The sequence below is a fragment of the Terrapene carolina genome, unplaced genomic scaffold, assembly GCF_002925995.2.
Source record: "Terrapene carolina triunguis isolate 2854851 unplaced genomic scaffold, T_m_triunguis-2.0 Scaffold18, whole genome shotgun sequence".
NCBI lineage: Eukaryota > Metazoa > Chordata > Testudines > Emydidae > Terrapene > Terrapene triunguis.
This window is the reverse complement of record NW_020664369.1, coordinates 5,329,234-5,338,684: the sequence shown is the minus strand read 5'-3', so window position 1 is coordinate 5,338,684 and position 9,451 is coordinate 5,329,234. Positions and strand designations below refer to the sequence as shown.

The 9,451-nt window shown below is 47.4% G+C and overlaps 1 protein-coding gene across 1 annotated transcript; it reads right to left on the bottom strand.

Annotated features, from left to right (window-relative positions):
* Positions 1 to 455: 455 nt before the first annotated feature.
* LOC112103230 (protocadherin-8-like) lies at positions 456 to 5,258 on the bottom strand. The gene is made up of 4 exons (XM_024194881.1): positions 2,832 to 5,258; positions 2,191 to 2,258; positions 1,949 to 2,082; positions 456 to 1,126 (listed from the first exon to the last, which is right to left on the bottom strand). The coding sequence occupies exons 1-4, from the start codon at positions 5,256 to 5,258 to the stop codon at positions 753 to 755; spliced, it is 3,003 nt and encodes a 1,000-aa protein (XP_024050649.1). The 3' UTR covers positions 456 to 752.
* Positions 5,259 to 9,451: the final 4,193 nt, after the last annotated feature.

Sequence of the window (9,451 nt, the reverse complement as noted above, 5' to 3'; positions counted from 1 at the left end):
GCTGGCCCATGCCAGCTGACTTAGGCTCAAAGGCTTGGGCTAGATGGTAGTTTAATTGTGGTGTAGACATTCAGACTGAAGCTGGAGCCTTGGGCACCGGGACTCTACCCCCTGGCAGGGTCCCAGAGCCTGGGCTCCAATCCAAGCTCGAACGTCTACAGCGCAATTAAACTGCCCATTAGCCTGAGCCCCACAAGCCCAAGTCAGCTGGCACCGGGCAGCTGTGGGTTTTTAATTTTAGTGTAGACATACCCAAAGGCTTCTATCTTACCTCAAGGAGTCTGCCTGCCTCTTTCCAGTTACAGGATTGCAGCCTACATTTGCATTTATTATTTGACAGCTAACACAAACATAACAGGTGTATCATCTGATAAATCAGGAAATAAGTATTTCATAAGAAACAGACACAGGTACACATTTAGCTTTTAAATGTACATCTAGATCTACACTTTTTATTTACATTAACTGTTTCAATATAAAACATAAATCTTTGCTTTCCCCCATCCTTCTTTAGCAGCAGTAACTATGTCCTTTAATATGATTTTTTTTTATTTTGACTCTTTGGTAAATATAAAGGACAAATTTAGAAGGATGATTTGTCTAGACATTGATTGCTTTTGCCATAATTTAAAGTTATATTTGATTTTTGGGTGGGATTTCATTTACACATCTCAGCTGGTAACATTTACACATAAACACGAACACATTTAGTCCATTCCTATGACAGTTTTGGATGTCTTTACATTGCTATGTCAGAATGATGTTGCTACTTCAGAGGCATTTGGGAGTAAAGTGTTCTGTGGAGGGTGATTTAGTCCTTTATACTGTCTTGACAGCGTGGTTGGTGGCATTGCTGGCCCACCACTTAGGACTCTTTCATATACACTTTGTAGTCTTTCAGTTTTAGGAATATTAACTTGATACTCTTTCAGCTTTGGCTGTTGTGGAAGAAAATTGGGCTTCCCGAGCTGAAGGATGGGCTGATAAATTGGTGTAGAATATGCAATCGTATAATCATTTTCATAATGCAATGGGATGGTTTTGCTTGTTTGGGACTGGTGGACATAAAATCTACAATATCTTTCTGTTTCCTTGTAAGTCCGTCCATCTGTACAGGCTGCAGTACCTGGAAGAGAAGTAATGTTTTAACAATCACACTTTTTTTTCTGGAATACAGTGATCTAATATGTTCTGTCAGAAGAGAAATATCAAATTCCTATAACTTTCACCAGCATTATGCAATTAGATGTGTTTATTTCTACCAAAAAGAGCTTTATATATTGAGAAAAACATATCCACACTTCTGTGCTTGGTTAAGGGGCAGATTCCCATGTATTTCAATGGGAGCAACATCATGTCCTAAAATTAGGCTCGGATCCTACAAAGAAACACTTACACATATGAGTAACTGAACCCCAATTTGAGTTCAAGTGTTTCCAAGATCAGGGCTTTAGTAATGGCAAAGCCAGTGTGATACACAAGGGATTCAACAAGGAGCAATTTAACTATAAAAATATTTTATTTGTTACAGAAAAAATATGAAGACAGAGGCCTAAAATTTCAAAAGTGGCAAATGATTTTGGGTGTCTGATGCTCAGCTTGAGACACCGTAAAGTGTGGAATCAGCACTTTCTGAAAATCAGGCCCCTTTAAAGTGTGCTAAGTTAGGTACCTTAAAATTGAAGACCCAAAAATCACAGTTACATTTTGGCAAATTAAAACTAGAAGACCTGATTCTCCACTGGGTCATTCCAGTTTCATGCCTGTGTAACTTCATTGATCATTACTGCAGTGGTGATTCAGATCCCATGATCTCTGCTCCAAAAAGCTTACAGTCTAATGTTACAGTCTTTGTTAATACTAGATACATTTGAAGGGACAACATCATAGTTCAACTATCTTTTTATACATGTTGCCCTGAAGAGTTTGATGTTAAATTTATACTTACCAACTTGCTTTTCAGCTGACTGTGAAGGTGGCTTCTTTAACCCCTCCCCACTGATATCAGAATCACTATCATTAAACTCGCTATCTCCTTTCCCACTGTCTTTCACACTAAACTGATCAGGAGTTGAATGGGAGCTGAAAGCAAAAGGAAACCATTAGTGTATTGTCTTTTCCATACTCTGCCTGAATATGAAATTCTGTAAATGTCCAAAAATATTAAATGTAGGAAAAACACTATTTTACCTTAAACTCGAAGCAGATTCTCGCTCCTGCCAAAGAGACGGGGGATGAAAAGGAACAAGAACTTGACCCTGACAAAAGGAAGAAATAGCTATGTTAATACTTTTGCATCTCTCAATATAAAAATGGCCCAACAATAATTTAAGCAGAATGTTTACTTCAAGTGGATGGATAATATGATTCTAACATATCAAATAAATAGAAATAATAATAATTACAACAAACAGAAATAAACCATAGCCAATATATATCAACAAAAACACATACACATCTCTATAATAATACTTAGCTGTGATAGAACCCTTTTCATCTGTAGATCTCAAAACACTTTACAAAGGTGGGTACATACACTTATTCCTATTCTACAGATGGAGAAACTGAGATACAGAGAGGTGAAATACAGGCAGTAACCCAGTGGCAGATTCAGAAATCAGATCCAGATCTTCAGACTCCCAGTCCAGTGACCAATATGTCTACAAGCAAACAGATCTAGTTCTCCAATCACAAAAATGTCCAGATATGAATCAAGCTGAATTGGCTAGGTGACCTCATGGAATGTTGTGTCAAGTGCTTACTACAAATTCTTGGGAGTTGAAAGGATGAATGCATTGCAGAACCTCTGAAAAGGAATCGGGTATGCTTACCTGGGAGTCTCTGCTCCTGGCTTTCCTCTCTTGGGTAGAATGACACAAGGACTCTCTGCTGCTGTCCTCGGCCTGGGAAGTGTCACTGGGGTTATCAGACTCGGCTGTAACAGAGAGCTGGCAGGAGTCTGCCTGGCCCGGGTAGGAGCTCCCTGCCTGGGAGCCTGAGCCCTTCAGCAGCCTGGCTTCCTTGCCTCTCCCCTGCTCTTCGGTCCCAGGTTGGAAGTGACTCTTGCTCCTCCTGCAGGTGGAGGCCACGGCAATGATAGCGATCAGCAGCAAGCCGCAGCCTCCGGCCAGCACAGCGATGAGGACCACGGAAAGGTCCAGGCTGGGCTGCAGCTCCTCCGCCGAGGGCTGTAAGACCACGATCTCCACGCTAGAGGGGAGTGTGTCCGTGGGAATGAGCCGAACGGCGGCTGTGCAGGACAGCGACGGCCTCCCGCCGTCGTGGACAGCGACGACAAGCGGGAAGGCCGCTTCCGAGGCCCCGCCGGGCAGCCTCCTCCGCAGGGCCAGCTCCCCGGTGTCCCGGTTCAGGGCGACCAGCGGGTGGGCGCCGCCCAGGAGGGAGTAGGAGAGCTCGGAGTTCGCGCCTTGGTCCGCGTCGCTGGCCGCGAAGCGGGCGATCAGGTACCCGGCGGGGGCGCTGACGGGCAGCGGCAGCTCGGCGGAGCCGTTGGCCAGCGGCGGGGAGGTGATGACCGGGGCGTTATCGTTCTGATCCACCACCCGGAGCCTGAGGCGGGCCCGCTGGCACAGCTGCGGGGCGCCCCCGTCGCAGGCTTCGATCTCCACCTCCACCAGCGGCAGCTCCTCGCAGTCCAGGGGCTGCCGGGCGCGGACGGACCCGCTGTGGGGATCCACGGAGACCAGCGCGGACCGGGGGCCGCCGCCCGCGCTCTGCGTCTCCAGCAGCCTGTAAAGGACCTTCCCGTTGCGGCCCAGGTCGGGGTCCCGGGCCACCACGGTGGCGAGGTAGGCGCCCGGCGGGTTGTTCTCCAGCACCGCCACCTCGTAGACGGGCTTGGAGAAGAGCGGCGCGTTGTCGTTCTCGTCGCTCACGCGCACCGTGTACTGCCGGATGGTCTTGAAGGGCGGCGAGCCCAGGTCCTCGGCCACCAGGGTCAGGTTGTACTCGGGGATGCGCTCGCGGTCCAGCGGCGCGGCGGTGACGAGCACGTAGCTGTCGGCGTAGGCGCGCTGCAGCGCGAAGTGCTCGTGCCCGTAGAGGGCGCAGCGCACCTGCCCGTTGGGGCCCGAGTCCCTGTCCGAGGTGCTGACCAGCGCCACGAAGCTGTCGCGCGCCGCCGCCTCGCTGACGTAGGCCACCCCGGCGCCGGCGGGGGCGCCGCTCAGGGGGCTGATGCTGATGCCCGGCGCGTTGTCGTTCACGTCGGCCAGGCGCACGATGACTTTGCACGTGGCCGCCAGGGGGCTGGCGCCCCGGTCCTGCGCCTGCACGTCCAGCTCGTAGGTCCGCTGCCGCTCGTAATCCACCGGCCCCTGCAGCGTCAGGCGGCCCGAGAGCGGGTCCAGCCGGAAGAGCTGCCGCGCCTCGGCCGGCACCTGGCTGCCGAAGCCGTAGACGATCTCCCCGTTGGGCCCCTCGTCGGGATCGGCCGCGTCCAGGTCCAGCAGCAGGGAGCCCCGCGGCGCGTCCTCGCCCAGCTCCACCGTGACCGAGCCCTGCGGGAAGGCCGGGCTGTTGTCGTTGGCGTCCAGCACCCGGACGCTCACCGTGGCCGTGCCCGAGCGGGCCGGGCTGCCGCCGTCCTGGGCCACCAGCTCCAGGGTGTAGGCGGCCTGGGTCTCGCGGTCCAGCTCCTGCAGCAGCACCAGCTCGGCGCTTTTCCCGCCGTCCGCCCGCGGCTGCGCCTCGATGCCGAAGTGGCTGTTGCGCGAGAGCTGGAAGCTCTGGATGGAGTTGGAGCCCACGTCCGGGTCCACGGCGATCTCCAGCGGCAGGCGGGTGCCGGGCGCGGCGCTCTCGGACACCTCGAGCGGGATGTGCGCCTGGGGGAAGCGCGGCGCGTTGTCGTTGATGTCCCGCACCTCCAGCTCCACGTGCACCAGCCGGTACTGCTCCTGCCACAAGCTCACCACGTCGAAAGCCAGGACGCACTGGAGGGACTGGCCGCACAGCCGCTCCCGGTCGATCCCTTCCTCGCCGATGCTCAGCTGCCCGTCCCCCTCCCGCACCCGGACCAGCGAGCTGTTGCTGAACGGCTCCATCAGGCGGAAACTGCCCAGGGGTCTGTCCCCAGAGCGGGACTGCAAATCGTCCCACAGCACCCCAATGACTGTACCGGGGGCGTCTTCCTCGTACGTGTGGTACCTGACCATCTCAGCCAGGCACCCTGCGACCAGGAGACACAGCAGCACAGAGCTTAGTCCCGCTCTGGACAGTGTGAGACCAGGAGACATAGCCTCTGAGATCCTACCACGAAGTCCTCAAAAAAGCCACTGGCACTTTGTGTTGTAGAAGCTTTAAAGATGCCAGATTAGAAACAGCCCCCACTCCTGAATGCACAGACTGATCACTGCCCCCCGTTTAAACACATCCCGGCCATCAGAACCTCTCCGCTGTGTAATTGGTGCCAGGAGTCTTTAAGTAGCTGTGCGTGCCCCAGGCTACAGCTTGCCTTTTTGCTCTCTGCGCCCTTTCCCAGAGGTTATATAGATAAGGGTATGCAAATCAGCATCTTCCCTGACCAATCCTCTGATCCCTGGGGACACCAGTGTCATAGTGTCCCCTGTATGGACTCAGTGGGACATTCCCCCAAGAAACGAACAATCTGTCAGTTACACATGTGCAAACACATTGCTCCGTTCTCTAGCAAACTTGGCGACTAAAGTTTTCCCACTAACTTGCGCTTCAGTTGTACAAAAGCAGAGGACTTTCCCCTATAATACATTTAAGAATGTGCTTATACAAACACTATATTAAAAAACCAAACACATACATCTGTAGAAATAAAGCGGGGTGGCGCAGTAGGCGGAAGCTAGGGGGAAGAATGATGGTGACAGGAATTCCCACATTAGCAGTTACTTGTGGTGTATCCATGTAGGCAACATAATTAGTCCTTACGATATTTTTATGAGTTAAAGAATATGAATTAACACTGTCCTTTTCTTCCACCTCGCTTAATATTCATCAGGGCTGATCAGTGAGAAACCCCTGGGATTAATCCTTTAAGAGACCAGGCAGGAAGCCCACCAACTCTTAGTCCCAATACTGTCTCCTTAGGTGGTGGAAGAAAGAAGCGAGGAGGTTTCCAGTGATGTTTTGGGTGTATGGTTTATGATTAAGATGTGAGTGTATGCGCGTGCGCACGCCCATAAAAATATTGCCATGAGAATATTTATGTTAAAAGTCCTTGCACGGAGGAAGCTGCGAGTGGTTTGAAAAGTGGGAGGCTCAAAGGGAATGAAACCATCTGCTCAAATGCCGGGTGGCAACAAATCGTTAGGTGTCAAGTTCCCTGACTGTGCCAAAGTGTCACCTTGTTGACAGTTCTAACCATTGTTTACAAAGTGGTGATGAAAAAGTGTATGGTTTTCTGATGTATATTAGCATCGCTGCACATCAGTATTGTCCTGCTCCTCGAGAAATGATTCTTCTTCCATGCACACTAAAAAAAAAAACAAAAGGTAACTTATCAACTGTGCTAAAGAGATCAATGAAGTCCAAAAATCAGGTAGAAATTTCAAATAAATAATTGAAAACCAAGAATTCGTTTGTGTCTAAGGTTGGTTGATTTTGTGTATGTATGTGGGAGACGGTTACTTTGGGGGTTTTCTGCTTGTATATTTTTGAGCAGATCAATATTGTCAACATTATTTTTGAACACTCTTTTTATAGGAATAATGAATATTCCTTTTCTACTGTAAGTTCCATGCCATGCATCTCTCATCGGCTGATGATCTGAATGTTCAATGTTTTTCATACATCTTATAGAAAATTAAATTCTACTAACCCACTATTGACCCAAGTACTATAGTTTCATTTTCAAGATATGCTTTTGGTTATTATGCTTTAGCAACTAGGGTGCCAAAGATATCAATGAGTATGACATCTTGGCCTTATTTTGCATAAATTTAGTATATCAAGCAGAAGTACATATTATTTTTGTTAGCTGCTACTAGACCGATTTTATAATCACACCAGTCCTCCATAATGTGTAAATGATCAGTGCATGCTTGACCTAACGAAGGGAGAGTGCTATGTTGCTTTCTGTTGGGATTTTGTTATTACTTATGACTACTGCTATAATAAACAATCGTATTAAAAACAAAGCGTTCCGTATTAACGAAGGACATTTGGAGTTGAAGGAAAGAGACATTTTCTGAGGCAAGATCAACGCTGCACCCGTTGAGTGACAGGCGAGCTAACAGAGAAACTGTATGAACTGTCCCTTTTAGGCATCTGGCTTTAGCATGCTGTGTTTACAACCCTGAGCTGCTGAAACACACACGTTACATTCTGTTAGACTTGGGTGAGGTTAAAAAAATCGATCTTCGCATCAAAAGTTTTGTGGGAAAGATACGCTTGCTTTCAAGTTTGCCAGCATACACTCTGACAAAAGGTGAGTCTAGGAACCTCATGGGGACCTCTGCAGGAGCTTAACAAAAAATCAAAATACAGCAAAAACAATGCTGCAGACAGGGCAAAGTGTAAGTGAATGCAAGCGAGGAAAGCAGCAATTTGTTCCTCTTGTTCAGTTTAGTAAAACCACATGATGGTGTTTGGGGGGGGGGGGAGTCAAAACAAAACCCCTTTGCCCAGAGAGTTCACTTTTGTTTCTGAAACAAAAGCCCATGATACACTAATTTTCGCCAAATTGTTGGGGAATAAAATCCGTTAAACAGGATTTAAACCTTTGCAAGAGAAAACAAAATAACGAGACGGAAGGGGTAGTTTAAATGTAAATGATGCCTAAACTTGGTGTGGCCAAATACGCTCTAATAGAACTGCAACGCCCACGTGGTTATCTTCTACTTGACATCATATAATAAACAGATAAGAGCTGGATTCTAACATCCTAAATCACAGTGAGTAGCAGTTTGCTCCCCGAGTCGTCTCATTTCTTCGTGTCTGCTCACAGTGTAAATTGCTACTCAAGGTGAGTAAGAGCATCAGAATCTGGCTATGCACCCTTGTCTATACTGGGATTTCAGCCAAAAGTGGAGTAGCTGCACTGATGCAAATTCCTTAGGCTGCTATTCTCATTCCAGCCCTGTCCCTTCATGCAAATCTGCTCTAAAAGCCCTGGAGCTGGCTGGAGAGGTTCGGGGGGAGGGAAGGCTTTCCACCAGCGGAGGAACTGAGCAAGACAGCCGCAGATTGCCCTCTAAAAGGACCCCCTCTCAAAACCTGGTGCGGGGATTGGTGCTCTAGGAGGCAGCACAGAATCTCATCCCTACCGTATAGAGCTCACATTGATTCAGGTGAACTTGCAGGGGTGCAGTTTAGCCCCAATTTCAAAGTGGGGTAAGCTGCACATATGGCACACAGCATCATTTTAAATTGGTCCTACACCAGGGTTTTGCCCAAGTACTAGTCCAGCTGCTGCACCAGTGGTTGAAATACCACCGTAGCAAGGCTTAAACCTACAAGATCATCAAACTGCTTCCGTCTCCTTCCTGTTCCAACTCCCACTCAGAGAAAGTTACAAGAGTAATAACACTGTTGTGAATTATTTGGCTATACAGTTTAGAATTTCGTTGCCCTCCTAAAGTCTATTCCAGATCTCATTCTATACACTCCATAATCACAAACACTAATCATGAAACTACCATTAGCGTGTTTCCCGAACAAATGAAACCACAGGGAAGCTGCTTCAAACTCCCCAAATGTAATGCAGCAAGTGGTGATAAGGTTTGTTCTAATGGGAACATAAACTTTTACAAGACCTTGAAAAGTTTTGCTCCTTCAGATTTGTTTTCCCTGTGCAATAAACAATTTCTGCATGGCTTTATCCTTAGTGCAGATTCCTATAACGGCTGGAAACAATTTGCATTTCTCAAATGCATGCACATTGTGGAGGTTTAATGAGAGCATGTTATCAAGTACAATAGCTTCCAGATTTAAACACCAGGAACTGAAGCCATTAAGAAGAAACGGATATATTTGTTTGAAAAATGAATCTGAAGGGCAGGGATTATTTTTCTTTTTTAGTTTTATAATCATTCCTTGAAACAGAACCAAAGTTAATCATGTGAGCCAAAGCATACAAATGAGATATGTCTTAATGTCATGTTATTGCATATTATTATTAGACCATTGGCTATTAAATTCTTTTGTGATTAGAACCAGAGGGTTTGGTTTGTTACAAAGATATCAGTAAAAATACTAATTTCTTTAATAAAGTATATTTTGAGAAGATAATTCAGGATCACACAGAGCTAAACATGCCATATATCCAGTACCGTAGTGGCAGGTTAAAATATAGTTGAAAATTACTAAAGCACAGCAGTGTAGAAGCAAATCATCTTTATCAAATCCAAAGCCATCTTTTCTTTAACCTGGTGGAAATTAAGGAAGAATCAGAACTAATTGGTATCTAGCCTGAATACAGAAGAGGAATTTATTGAATTACATCACCTCAGCTTATCTC

Coding starts and splice junctions, on each gene's coding strand:
- LOC112103230 (XM_024194881.1), bottom strand. CDS start 5,258: ATGTCTCCTGGTCTCACACTGTCCAGAGCGGGACTAAGCTCTGTGCTG. Junction 2,083..2,190: donor GAATCTGCTTCGAGTTTAAG/GTAAAATAGTGT, acceptor TTTTGCTTTCAG/CTCCCATTCAACTCCTGATC. Junction 1,127..1,948: donor GTCAGCTGAAAAGCAAGTTG/GTAAGTATAAAT, acceptor CTTCTCTTCCAG/GTACTGCAGCCTGTACAGAT.